A 15,146-nucleotide genomic window follows, 5' to 3' on the forward strand; every position below is an offset into this window, starting at 1 on the left:
CAGAGTGTAAAACTCGAGCATTAAGCCCATTTTCCCCTCGACGTGTCTATCCACCCTCACCAGTAATGTCAGTGCCCTTAGCACATATGTATAAAGCACGAATATTTATTGGTCAGGAGAGAACATTTGCTGCTTATCTTAAACCTACGCTCGTTAAATGCAGAGTAGAAAAAAGAACAAAAATTGATCGTACAATATTATCGTCATATTCAGATAAAAACATGACAGCTACAAATTTTTATATAGCTAACTGTCAAAACGCGAGTCTCTCATGGATTTTGTATGGTAGCACTGAACTGCGGTGTCTCGTCTTAGCCAACTCAATTGATTATTTACCTTTCTCAAATCTACTGAAAATATAAATGATATCTCCTAAATCTCCCTGTCGGAGTATACACACACAAACACATTTCGCTTTTATAATAGGATTATCATCGGTAAAAATAATTAGCGGGCCATATTTGCAATGAATTAAGAACCCCTGAATTTTTAACCCTCGTCAAACCTATACCCCTGTAGTGTTTGCTTACTTGAGATAAGAGACAGTAGGATTGACTTCGGTTATCGGCTCTGTGATGACCATGGGGCTAGGCGCGGGAACCTTCGCCATACGACGCAGGAACGGGCCCAGCGGCGCCTTGCACTCTTCTGCCGGCACGCTGTAACATCCACAAATAAGCGAAGCGATTCATCTTTCCTGTGTGAAGTGAGACCGTATTGTCTAACGGGCTGACGTCACAATACAAGTAATAGGCAATAGATCGACTTCATACTAGCGCCTGAATCGACGCACGCACACAGCCAAGCGTCATTTACAGGGCCGCTAACCAATCTTCGCAAAACAGCGCAGTCCGGTTGCTGGTCGAGTGCTGTGCCGCGCCGCCCGCTCTATTCGCCCCCGTTTCGATTCCGTAACATGGCTATAGCGCTCGGTACTAACTCTATATTTTTTTATGTGATAAAATTCAACAACAGGTCGTTTTGAACTCGCCGCAATAGACGCAATGTTTTTTTCTAGTACAGTCAAGGGCAAAGATATCGACACGGCCAAAGTTGCAAAAATATGTATACACGGCCTTAATGTTGAATCATTCTCTTAAGATCCATTCATCAGATCAATGATGTATCTAATGAAACATTTTTTTCTAACTAGATCCATTACGCAGAAGTATGGATCTACCCACACATACACACGTTTCTTTTACTTTTTGTAGATGCCAACACTGGCTTTCCGCCCAGCCATAGGTATAAATTTCAAGAATACGGCTGAGTCAATCTACTGCCTATTACTTGTATTGTACTGACGTGCGCGATCGCATTTTCCATCTCTTTCTACCCTCGTCTTATACCGTGCGACAGAAAGAAACGGTAATAAAAACGATTGTGATTCCACATGTGTTAGACCGCTGGTAATGAATGGAATGCGCTCCAATCGTTAATGTTACAGAACAGACCGATTTCAGGCTCTTCCGGGTCAGAGTGAACAGGCTGTTATGAGAAAAGAAAAGAGCGAGGGTCGATCAAGGAAGAAACCAATCAACAAAAGAGATCGACCCAAGCACCCTGCAGGCAGAGCCTAACAGGAGAATGTATGCTCCTCTCCCGGCTCCAGCTAAATTAGGCACTAATATTTTGTTAACAAGTACAGAATAAATATTTCTTATGACGCGAACCAACCTATATTTAATCATTTTGTGATGCGCAATACATTATCATTCACTCATTCAATTCATGGCAGCTCTAGTGCGACCAGAGGCCGTATTGCCTAACGTTTCGACGCTCGCGATCACAATCAAATGACAGTATTTGTATGCGAAATATGTCACTTGATTGCGAACACGAGTGTCAGAAACTTTAGCAATACGGCCTCTGTTTCCATAGACAGAGTTATGAAATTTGGTAAATAGAGCCTCTGAATCGAAGTAAAGGATTACGACCGAAGCAAATCCGCCTAAAACAACCCCTCTTGGGGACTAAGGGCCTCCGTTAAGTCGCGCGAGTGCACGGTGGCTGCGTGAGGTGAGTGACCTGCCATATTAGATGACATGAAACAGCACGCAACGCGGGCGCCCGTGTCAGTTAGCTGAGACACTTATTTCCCTCGATGTTCCTCTCGGGACCTTAGGTTCTATTAATATCTTGTTAATACCAAGGATGCAATGAATAAATGAATATGAAATATAAGAGACTCTTTTATACATTACCTGTTATCAGATAGCAGCTGTTGCCGCGGCGGCAAAGTGACCAGCACGTCGGCCGCTTTCAATAAGGCGGGCAGTTCCGCGCGGCGAGCGCATAGTTCCACCCAAACACAGAGCGACGTGCGCCAGTCGTTCAGAGGAGCGTTGCATCCCGCCTCGCTACAACAACAATAAAAGTATAGTTAACGTTTAAATAGCCTAACGATATCCCACTGCTGGTGTGAAGGCCTCCCATTTCTCTTTCCACTCGTCTCTGGCTTCATCACTCTCGCCAGTCCCGCTGGAATCGCCCCGAATTTTCCAGCCGCTTCCTTTTACTCCTACCTATGCTCTGTTGCCCACCGCATGGAACCCAATCAGTGGTGATTTTGGCCCAGCGTATGGCGCATTCGGCAGACGGAGTTTTGAGTAGTTTACATACTAATCAAAATTAAATGAGAGCCAATATTGTTTCGTCGGTAAGATCAAATAAAAAATACACTTGATTTTTTCTCTGAAATTAGTTGAAATTGCATTTCAAATTTACCACGAGCTTTCCGGTCAAGAAAAACGTCGAGAGGAAACCTGTACGTACATGCGAAGCATTTCATGGGCGTGGAAAGTTCCCAACCATAACCGTGCTAGCGTGGGAGTATAGCCCAAAGTCTCTAATTCTGAGAGGAGGCCTGTGCCCAGCAGAAGGACGCATAGAACCGCTATAAGAGATAACATTCAGACCAGAGCGCAAGCGAGTGGCAAAAAATATGTACGATATTTTAAGAAAATATGTAGCACTCAATATTGCAAGTTGTACTCTATTTATACTCTATTCTATGTATAGTAAACAGCACGAAAGTAGTACCCAAAATCATATTACTCTCTTGCTTACATTTGTCTCAAACGAGCGATAGAGAAACATGATTTTAGGCTTCCGTGCCATCTACTATAAGTTTAGGTTTTCAATTTCTCCCTACATCTGATCTGAACTCACTTAGTAACCACTTGGTGCAGGAACTCGCCGGCGCTGTCCACCACTTCCGCCCATATCTTCTGCGAGCGCGGCACCTGAAGAAGACCAATAAATGTATCTCGTTAAGAGCGTTTATACCTGCTGAGCTTGTAACGTAGAGGTCCATCACTACTTTGATGGAACATCCCTAAATCAAAATGTCATGTTTGACAGAAGCGAAATAGATAGAAAAGCAAGTTGTGCTAATAATAGAATTAATCGAATCGAATCTAAGTTTGTAAACAGGAAATAAATAATAAAGACATTTCTTTATATCAAGATTTTAATTGTAAAAGTCCGACAGTATTTATTGGCGACGAGTCCGGACGAATTCACGCGTAATCACGTAAAAACGCATGGAAAGGAAACATGTTACAAGATTATGGCGTCGGGACATCGGGTCCCAAATTCAATCCATATGAAGACGCCAACACCATACCAGAGCGGTGGCGGGTATGGAGAACAAATTTTCAATATTATATTGATGGCCAGATAGGGCTCAGCGACAAGCAGAAAGTGGCAAGATTGCTTCACCAGGCAGGCACCGAACTACAAGAAATTTATGAAAGCATTAAAGATGTTGAGGCGGAAGGTAATACCGAGTATGATAGATGCATCAAACGATTAAATTCGCATTTAGATCCGGAAGTTAATACAAATTTTGAAAGGCAAAAGTTTAGAAACTTGCAAAAGGAAAACCAAGAGTCAATGGAACAGTTCATACTAAGACTACGCAAACAAGCCAGGTATTGCGGAATTCTCAAACGTTGACGAAGCATTAATTGATCAGCTCATAGAAAAATGTACAGATTTGCATTTAAAAAGAAAATTTTTAAGAAAAGGAAATGAGTTAACATTAAACAAAGCACTGGAAATATCTAGGTTATATGAAATGGAAAAACAAATGTGTGATCCAGTTATTAAACAAGAGCCAGAAAATCCAGACATAAATAAAGTTTTCAGTTTAGAATGTTACAGATGCGGCCAAAAAGGTCACATGGCCAAAAGTACAGAGTGCGGAGCAATGAATGAAAAGTGTAATAAATGTGGCATCAAAGGACACTTTGCCAAGTGCTGCAGAACAAAGGTGCTTTTTAAGAAATCACAGGATGCTAGGAAGAAGAAGAAGAAGACTATAAGATACATTGTGGAATCCGGTTCAGATGCCTCTGATTCTTCAGACAATGATAGTGATAGTGAGTGCGAAAACAGCAATGGAAAGTCTATAAATTCAGTTTTCACAATAAACTCTAACAGCAGTGACCGAAAGTTTAAAGTAAGAATAAATAATCAGGTAAATTGCAATTTTATTATAGACTCAGGTGCTTCTATAAATATTATTGATAAACATACATTTAAAAAATTAGTAAAGACAGGTTTTTCAGGAAAATTGATTGTTGATAATCATCAAAAATATTATACCTATGGAGGTGCAGAGGTGTCACAGCTGGGATGTTTCAAAGCCCTTTTGTTTTCCCCAGATAGTAACTTGGAAGTAACATCAAACATTTTGGTATTTAACGGTTGTGGCCCATCCCTGCTTAGCAGACACACCTCTGAACAGCTTGGTTTGCTTAGAGTGGGACCTCTCAAAGTCAATCTTATTATATCAGATCCTCTTACAAAGGACACTGTCAATAAAGAATATCCAAACATCTTCAATGGTATTGGTAAACTTAAAGATTTTAAATTGAATATTCCTGTTGACCCAAACGTTAAGTTGGTTGCGCAACCTGTTAGGCGACAGCCATTCAATGTAAGAGATACAGAACAAAAACTTATTAAGGAACTACTAGACAACAATATTATCGAACCTGTTACAGGACCAACCCCTTGTGTGTCTCCCTCACACATAGTGAAGAAGAAAGAAGAAGGCCAGTTCAGGTTGGTAGTCGATATGAGAAAGGCAAATGAAGCAGTAATGAGAGAGCGTGTTCCACTACCAACCTTTGAAGAATTGCTGGCGGATCTTAATGGCTGTAAGTACTTCTCCACCATTGACCTCAAATCGGGTTACCATCAGTTAGAGCTGGATGAAGAGTCGAGGGATATAACTGTTTTCAGTTCCAGCTTAGGACTATTTAGATACAAACGTTTATTTTTTGGCATACGGTGTGCGTCTGAAATGTTCCAACGAGTTATCGCCCATCTATTGCAAGGGATAGAAGGAGTGGCCAATAGCCAAGATGACATACGTGTTGGTGGACAAACAAGGGAACAACATGATTTAAGACTTCGACAGGTACTAAATCGTTTACATCAAGCAGGTTTGACTCTTAATGAAAAAAAGTGCTCATTTGGTGTTACAGAAATAACTTTCCTAGGTCATCACATTTCACAAAACGGGATAAAACCAACAATGACAAACAAACAGGTGGTGCAAGATTTCAGAGCTCCACAGAATAAAGCGGAAGTAAGAAGTTTTCTTGGACTGGTGAATTTTTCTGCCAGATTTATACCAAACTACAGTACTATTACTGAACCATTACGCAGTCTAATAAAGAAGGACACAGATTTTATATGGAATCGGGAGCATGAAGAGGCTTTTCAAGAGTTAAAAAGGTTAATAACATCGGCTCCAGCTCTGGGTTTTTATGATAAAGATGCTGAAACTACTCTGGTCACAGATGCAAGCCCGGTAGGAGTAGCAGCTGTTTTAATACAACACCAAACTGTAAAAGGGGAAAAACAGCCCATAGTCATAAAGTACATTAGTAAGGCTTTGTCTTCAACAGAACAAAGATACTCACAAACTGAAAAGGAGGCTTTAGCTATTGTGTGGGCCTGTGAAAGTTTATATATGTACTTGATGGGCAAACAATTTAAAATCATATCAGACCACAAGCCTTTAGAAATTATATACTCACCAAATTCTAACCCAAGTGCTCGTATCCAAAGATGGGTTTTAAGGCTTCAACCCTTCACATTCAAGGTCATATATAAGCCAGGCAAAAGCAATATTGCTGATGCAGTATCAAGGTTGCTAGATACCAGTCATGTGTCCAGGAAAACAACTGAAGATGATGAGGACAAATTTTTACTTGCTATGATAGAAACATGTGTGAAGGCCATTACTACAAATGAGATAAGAGAAGCTACTCTTAAAGATGAAGAATTGATAAAATTAAAAGAGGCTATAGAAAAGGATATTTGGACCAAAGACTTAAGAAAATATGAGTTGATTAAAATAGAGCTCTGTGTTGTAGATGACGTTATTCTCAGAGGAACTAGACTCATAATACCTAAGCAAATGGTACCAAGCATACTAGAAATTGGTCATGAAGGTCATCTAGCTGCTAATTCTATGAAAGCTAAATTAAGAAGCAGAGTCTGGTGGAAGGGTATGGATGGAGACATTGCATACTGGTGTGACACATGTGAAGGTTGCCGGCTAGTTGGACGAGGTGCTCCTCCAGAACCAATGGTACCCACTCAACTACCCCAGCGAGTTTGGCAGCTGGTTGCAATTGATTTCCTTGGCCCATTGCCTTCAGGACATTACCTTCTTTTTATTGTTGACTATTACAGCAGGTATTTTGAAGTCAAGATATTGAAACAGCAGACAGCGGAGGCAACTGTTGGGACATTGGAGAGGATAATATGCAGAGAGGGAATTATGGAGGAAATTGTTTGCGACAATGGGCCTGCCTTTATTGGCAAAAGATTCACAGAGTTCTTAAACACCTATGGAATAAAGCTGAGACATACTACACCATTATGGCCTCAAGCTAATGGAGAGGTAGAGAGACAAAACCGCAATGTTTTGCGGAGATTGCGAATTGCACAAGGTTTAAAGCAGGATTGGAAAAGAGAGCTGATGATATATTTATCTGCATATCGTTCCACTCCACACTGTACCACTGGCTTGGCTCCTGGAAATGTATTCAGAGGAAGAAACTTGAAAACTAAGATTCCAGAACTGACACAAAGCATTGATTTGGCAGATGAAGAGATGCGAGATATGGACAGATTAAAGAAGTATGGATACAAACTATATGCTGATAAAAAAAGGCATGCTAAAACATCTGAGATCCAACCAGGTGACAAAGTTTTGGTGAGACAAAGAAAAGAAAATAAATTAAGTACATCATTTTCTCCAACAGAACATACAGTAATCTGGAAGAATGGGAATTCTGTGGCAGCTCAATCTCCTGAAGGAAAATAGTGAGGAGGAATTCATCCCACTTCCAGCCTGTAAAGGAGAGAGATCTCAGTAGGTTTGACACAAACAGCACCTTACCAGGACATGAGAATGAAACAAATGAAGTTCAAAGACGGGAAACAGAAGTGACACTAGATGGAACAACTGATCAGAGTGACTTGACTGACTCCTTATACCGGACTAAGACTTTACCTCAGCGACAGAGACAAACTCCTCTCAAATATAAAGATTTTGTTCTGGGTCTCATTATAGAAACTATGGAGTCCTAAAATTGTATTTTATATAACCGTAGGACATACTCAGTATGTATTGTGAACTTTTGTTCTCAGTGATGCCAAGGTTTATTAAATTTGTTTAGCCGTAGGACATGCTCTGTATGTATTGAGAACTTATGTTCTCAGTGATACCAAGGCTTATTTAATTTGTTTCTTGATTGTATCTTCTAAAATTATTATTAATTAATATGTCTTAGAGTTGCTAATAGATCTTGTTAGACTGGCAAATTACTGAGGTGATTTATATCTCCCTAATGTAAAATTGTATCTGAAAGGCACTTATAAAAAAACAATTATGTTTTCCTTCGTAACTGTTAATTAAATATAAAGTTCTCATCTTCATAAAGAAAGAAAGGGATTGTAGAGGTCCATCACTACTTTGATGGAACATCCCTAAATCAAAATGTCATGTTTGACAGAAGCGAAATAGATAGAAAAGCAAGTTGTGCTAATAATAGAATTAATCGAATCGAATCTAAGTTTGTAAACAGGAAATAAATAATAAAGACATTTCTTTATATCAAGATTTTAATTGTAAAAGTCCGACACTTGTAACGTTGCATTTTTCCATAGAAATTTAATGAAAATTAAAAATGTGTTCTTAATATATAAGTTAATGTGTCCAATAATTATTCATGATAGACTTTTATATTCTTAAAAAACGAGTAACGGTTGGCATACACACTGTAGTATATAAGTGGGTACGTTATTTTGTTATTGCTTAGATACAAGGTAGTTTAAGAACGATCATGTGACGTCAGTCTTGAATAAATCGTCTTGCCGTACACACGTCTCTTCATTGCGCTCCCGGTTTGCTGCCTACACTTCAGTGGCAACGAGGATGGGATTCGAACCCTCGCGTGCATAGCAGCTTATTGTTTTATAAAATCCTACCATTCTACCTTACTCATTCTTTTAGTTTAGTATAAAGCTTGAAACACACAGAGAGCGGAGGCGGAGCGGTGCGGCGCGGCGCGGAGTAATGGTAATTGTATTACAACCGACACTGCCTCCGCGCCGCGCCGCACCGCTCCGCCTCCGGCGTCAGTGTGTTTCTAGCTTAAGCGAGAGGAAACTGAAATCGGTTGGTACAATCGTAGAACTACCCATTAATTTTGAGACACCTTATATACTCTGCATAGAAACACGTCTAACCTGTTGCGCGGAATCAGCAGCCGCGCCAGCGAACAGCGCCGCGTCCGGCAGCGCCCTGACCGCTTCGAGGGCGTCTTTGAGCAGCGCTGAGCAAACGTCTGCGTCCTCTCCGCACCGCCACGCGCGCCGCACGAGGGAGAGCGCGAGGCGGAGCGCGGCGCGCGCGCCGACGCGGGCCAAACCCAGTGCGCTGTGTAAAGTAAAGCAGTTTATGGCGCCAGTCTCGTCTATCCCACTGGTCCCATTGAGTTCTCCCGTTATGGGACAACTGAGACGATTACGTCCCAGTAGTCCCATGGGACAAGTGGCACTAATATTTTTGGCAATATTTTTATTTGTGGCAATAAATTATTTCTTTTATCCCAAAAGTCCTATTACCGTTATCACTATCACACAATGTAGTTCAAAAAGTTCGACTACCAGCTAGCGACATTATATTGCGAGACTTAGCTAGAAGAAGTAGATGTTAGAAGAATAACTACATATTGAGATTGAGACATAGACATAGTAGAACTTTTTGAACTAACATTGTGTGATAACGGTAATAGGACTTTTGGGATAAAAATATTAGTGCCACTTGTATCATGGGACTACTGGGACGTAATCGTCTCAGTTGTCCCATAATGGGAAAACTCAGTGAGACTAGTGGGATAGACGGCGCCAGCCGACGAATAGCGTGGGAAATGGTGAGGGAAAGAGGTAGAGACAAAGTGTGGTTACTCGTCGGGCCGCAGGTCATACCCAGCCCTGTCACTCAGATAGAGAAGGGTGTTGTAAGCGATGGTTAATGGGAGATAGTTAGCCCTGAGAGCATATTGTCAAAATTGCAAATTGTCAAGATAGCGGAAGGATAATGAGAAAAAAAACCGGCCAAAAGCTAGTCGGACTCGCGCACCGAGGGTTCCGTATAAATATTTTTATTATATGATGTAACTAAAAATTTACTGTTTTCGCAATTTTTCCTTTATCTGTGCTATAAGACGTTGCTTCGTACAAAATTTCAAGATTCTGAGTTCACGGGAAGTACCCTGTAGGTTTTGATTATCTTGCGAGTTTCGAAAATTTGCGGAAATTTGCGGCATAAACAGCTGTATCTTTTAAAAAGTGTCCTGACAGACGGAGGGACTGACGGACAACAGAGTGATCCTATAAGGGTTCCGTTTTTTCCTTTCGAGGTACAGAACCCTAAAAACGATTGATACATGCAAAAGCACCCTTAATCACTAGGGGAAAGGGTGCAGCAGCCCTTTCCTGCTCCCTTTGAATACGCCATTAAGGAGAGGGGTTACCAACCCGAAGCTCCTACCTAAATCCCTTAAATAATTTCATGTGATGCCTTAACTTCTCTCTCCTCTTAATTTGAGATGAGGTGTACTTTTCTAGTGACCAGTCTGAAAACCATAACTAGGTGTGCCTAGCACACGCTGAGATTGGGACCCATTAAGTACCTAACTTAGCAGTACGTTTAGTTACCTTTCTTAATGTTTAGTTGTACTTTTTTGTTTTAGTGTTAGGTTTGGCAATGAAGAGTTAATTTATTCTTATATTCTATTCGACTTATAGGCCGAAGATGATGATGACATAGGGTTTGCAAACTCGCCTTTATATATATATATATATATACGTTGAATTACCTTTCGGAGCTAGGATCATGATCTTCATGCTCGTCGTGGGTGTCTACATCAAAGGTTTTATTCAGAGAGCTGACCGCCCCATTACCAGTAACCGCTGCTGTCTTTTTATCTAATTTGATACCGTTAGTTCGTCCACTAAAATAGTATTCTCTGAAAAATTCAAGCTCAATATTAACATTTTATAAATAAAATGCCTGTTTATACACTGAGCCAACTTTGCCAATGTAAATACAGTCAATTGATTATCAGTTTAGCACAAATTATGATTGCGATGGACATCATTGAACTCAATGTATAAACGAGACTGTATAAGCGCAAGCCATATTCTAAACGCCGGCTATAATAGCCTAAAGTAGATTCGCGCAGTCGAACGTGGAACTTCATCTCGCTGTAGTATAGTAGCTGATGCTTGGTGGAGCTCATTAAGCATTCGCTGAAGCAGATCCAACTCCTTTTCTTGACCACATATGATAAGAGTTGTCATACATTTTAATCAACATTTATGATATATCATTGTGCTCTCTCTCGCTCACTCCTCGAGGCTAACCGTTTGCTTGAAGAAAGACACAAACATGATGAACATCTAGAATTCTAGACATACCTACGAGTACAATGAATTTTTCTCGTTATCTACGCACACATCCGTTTTCTGGATAACCTGATTTTCCTTATATTATTATGATTTAAAATGACGTTCAAATAACAAACGTAACAGTTGTTCTGTTAGGGACGTAGAAGGAACTCCACTGTAGATATGCTAAAAAATTGTTACGGAAATAGATTTTTTGTTAGACCAATTGACCGAAGTGTTTTGTTATTATGTTTATGTAGCCAACTTACTGAGACAAGATTGTGCAGATCGAGGTGATGGCGGTTTACTAAGGAAACCATTTTCTACACACTGACAGAAAAAAGTTAAGATTTGGGAGTTAAGTACTCTACCTTACTTGATACCTTCACCTTAGTTTACCTTTCGAAGAATAACGTATTGTGTATTATAAAGTAAGTAAATGATTTATATAAGAATTCAGTTTAAAGTTATTCAAGCGATACCTAATGTGGCTCGTTGTCACCGTCAGGTTACCGCCAAAGCAATCAATACACGGATTCGAACGCTAGCATGTAAATTCGCGATGCCTTGGTTGTTTGACACCGTAAGGTTACCACCATAGCAGTTAACGCACCGACTCGACAGGTAGCATTGCGAATTCGCGATGCCTTGTTTCGTTGACATCGTTAGGTTACCACCAAAGCAGTTTACGCACTGACTCGACAGCTACCATTGTTAAAACGCGATGCTTTGGCTTGTTGACACCGTTAGGTTACCACCAAAGCAGTTTAACGCACTGACTCGACAGGCAGCATTGCAAATTCGCGATCCTTTGGATTGTTGACACCGTTAGGTTACCACCAAAGCAGTTAACGCACTGACTCGACAGCTACCAGTGTTAAAACGCGATGCCTCGGCTTGTTGACACCGTTAGGTTACCACCAAAGCAGTATTAACGCACTGACTCGACAGCTACCAGTGTTAAAACGCGATGCCTCGGCTTGTTGACACCGTTAGGTTACCACCAAAGCAGTTAACGCACTGACTCGACAGCTACCAGTGTTAAAACGCGATGCCTCGGCTTGTTGACACCGTTAGGTTACCACCAAAGCAGTATTAACGCACTGACTCGACAGGCAGCATTGCAAATTCGCGATGCATTTGGTTTGTTGACACCGTTAGGTTACCACCAAAGCAGTTAACGCACTGACTCGACAGCTACCAGTGTTAAAACGCGATGCCTCGGCTTGTTGACACCGTTAGGTTACCACCAAAGCAGTATTAACGCACTGACTCGACAGGCAGCATTGCAAATTCGTGATGCATTTGGTTTGTTGACACCGTTAGGTTACCACCAAAGCAGTAAACGCACTGACTCGACAGCTAGCATTGTTAAAACGCGATGCCTCGGCTTGTTGACACCGTTAGGTTACCACCAAAGCAGTTAACGCACTGACTCGACAGCTACCAGTGTTAAAACGCGATGCCTCGGCTTGTTGACACCGTTAGGTTACCACCAAAGCAGTTAACGCACTGACTCGACAGCTACAGTGTTAAAACGCGATGCCTCGCTTGTTGACACCGTTAGGTTACCACCAAAGCAGTATTAACGCACTGACTCGACAGGCAGCATTGCAAATTCGCGATGCATTTGGTTTGTTGACACCGTTAGGTTACCACCAAAGCAGTAAACGCACTGACTCGACAGCTAGCATTGTTAAAACGCGATGCCTCGGCTTGTTGACACCGTTAGGTTACCACCAAAGCAGTTAACGCACTGACTCGACAGGTAGCATTGCAAATTCGCGATGCATTTGGTTTGTTGACACCGTTAGGTTACCACCAAAGCAGTTAACGCACTGACTCGACAGGTAGCATTGTAAAAACGCAATACTTTGGCTTGTTGACACCGTTAGGTTACTACCAAAGCAGTTTATGCACTGGATTGAACGCTAGCATTGCAAATTCACGATGCATATTGGTTTGTTGACACCGTAAGGTTACCACCAAAGCAGTTAACGCACTGACTCAAAAACTAGCTTTGAAAATTCGCTATACTTTGGCTTGTTGACACCGTTAGGTTACCACCAAAGCAGTTTACGCATTAACTTTAACAGCTAGCATTGAAAAACGCGATGCCATGGTTTTGTTGACACCGTTAGGTTTCTACCAAAGCAGTTGACGCACTGACTCGACTGCTAGCATTGTAAAAACGCGATGCCTTGGTTTGTTGACACCGTAAGGTTACCACCAAAGCAGTTAACGCACTGACTCAAAACTAGCTTTGAAAATTCGCTATACTTTGGCTTGTTGACACCGTTAGGTTACCACCAAAGCAGTTTAGGCATTAACTTTAACAGCTAGCATTAAAAAACGCGGTGCTTTGGCTTGTTGACACCGTTAGGTTACCACCAAAGCAATTAACGCACTGACTCAAAAGCTAGCATTGCAATTTCGCCATACTTTGGTTTGTTGACACCGTTAGGTTACCACCAAATGCAGTTTACGCTTTAACTCTCATAGCTGGCATTGAAAAACCCGATACATTGGCTTGTTGACACCGCTAGGTTATCATCAAATAATATACTCAGCGGCAAAAAATTGGCCCACCCTTCATAGAAAATTCCTGATTCAGCATACATTTGAGTATAACATCAACTAAACAACTAACTTTAACATCTAGCATGCAGTTTTTAAGTTATAAAAACCACATCTTAAAGTTAACACTTTATGGAGCCGGCCGGCAATACAATACAGCTTTGGCTTGTTAACACCGTAACGTTACCACCAAAGCTTTTTATTTATTTTTTCTATTTTTTTAGGCTTATGTGCACCTGTGTGACTATGCCAGCCTCATTGAAAGACTCGATGTCTCCTACTGCGATGTCCAGATAACCACTAAAGCTAAAACGGTTCTTACACCAAGGGTTCTACATTTTTGACACATTTAGGGGCTGCTTCACCATTTATTGATTAATTTTATTTGACGGATAAAGGTGATGCCGTCTCCGTCTATTCGAACAAAACAAACAGAGACGGCATCACACTTCTCCGTCAGATAAATTTAATCAATGGTTGGTGAAACAGGGTGTTAATCTAACATAAACTTTCGCAACAAGCAACTTTGACACGTGACGGTGCCACTATTTGTATACTTCTTCATTTACGTCTTACACTCCGCTTTGCATAACATGGGTTTACAGAGGTGGCGCGCCACACATGCATAGATACGATGAACTTCAATATTTAACATGTAATACAAGCAACGACTTATAAAATAGGTATTTTTATTAAATCTAGCGACATAAGACGGCTAAGAGCTCTCTGCATTAACACATTAATAAAAGAGCTGTGATATAACTCAACCCATTCTGGACATCAAAACGTCAAAAATCTAATCAACAACATCTAACAAGGAACATCAAAATCTATATCCAACCAAATCCGATGTATTCAGTGAACAAACATACATACACACACACACAACAAAATACATACAAAAATAAAACTTCTCACTTTTTGAAGTTCTGAATAACTACATGAGATGTATGGTAGGTAGTTAAAAAGATATGCCATCTGGCGGCGGGTGCCGGCACTAACCGCCAGAAAGTCGCAAAAGTCACTTTTGATTGAATGAATGATATGAAGTTCCGAAACGGCTATCACCGCATGCCAAACGATTAACGACCTTATCATAAAAAACAAAGGCATTACTAATTCAAAATAGATACCTACAGACACCTCGGAAGGGAAAAATTATTGTTACCCTTCTGCAAGTTCTATTACATACACATACACACTACCATGAACCAATATAAACCAATAACAATGAACCAGCAATACATCAAATTTTCATTATAAATGACTGTAAAACATTTTTCAATAATAATGATAGTCGGTCTCACTTTAGTTTGTTTAGCAGTATATTGATTGAATAAATAAAACAGACTGGAGATGGAACAGTTGTTTTCGCCCTGCTGATGTGATCTATTAACATCTAGTTAGCTATATAGACTATTACATCGCATTGCGATTACTTACGTGTCTTGATATGTTAGGTACCTTATAACAGCAACAAGATGCCGCTTGCATAGGACTATCAGCCGCCGTATTTGCGCTACGTAAGGAACGGTTACAGCCGTTTCAGTGCTCTGTAGCGTTGCTCGAATATTAATGACTTG

General features: G+C 40.7%; 1 protein-coding gene across 1 annotated transcript in view; it reads right to left on the minus strand.

Annotated features, from left to right (window-relative positions):
• Positions 1–526: 526 nt before the first annotated feature.
• LOC141435009 (E3 ubiquitin-protein ligase HERC2-like) overlaps positions 527–15,146 on the minus strand; it is a 17,097-nt gene continuing 2,477 nt past the window's right edge. Inside the window, exons 2-7 of the mRNA XM_074097523.1 lie at positions 15,028–15,116; positions 10,416–10,565; positions 8,782–8,971; positions 3,172–3,245; positions 2,205–2,360; positions 527–659 (exon numbers count right to left, since the gene is read on the minus strand). Of these exons, the coding sequence (XP_073953624.1) occupies positions 527–659; positions 2,205–2,360; positions 3,172–3,245; positions 8,782–8,971; positions 10,416–10,565; positions 15,028–15,116 (792 nt within the window). The remainder of the gene's footprint in view (positions 660–2,204; positions 2,361–3,171; positions 3,246–8,781; positions 8,972–10,415; positions 10,566–15,027; positions 15,117–15,146) is intronic.

This window comes from Choristoneura fumiferana, chromosome 14 (assembly GCF_025370935.1).
Source record: "Choristoneura fumiferana chromosome 14, NRCan_CFum_1, whole genome shotgun sequence".
Classification (NCBI taxonomy): Eukaryota; Metazoa; Arthropoda; class Insecta; order Lepidoptera; family Tortricidae; genus Choristoneura; species Choristoneura fumiferana.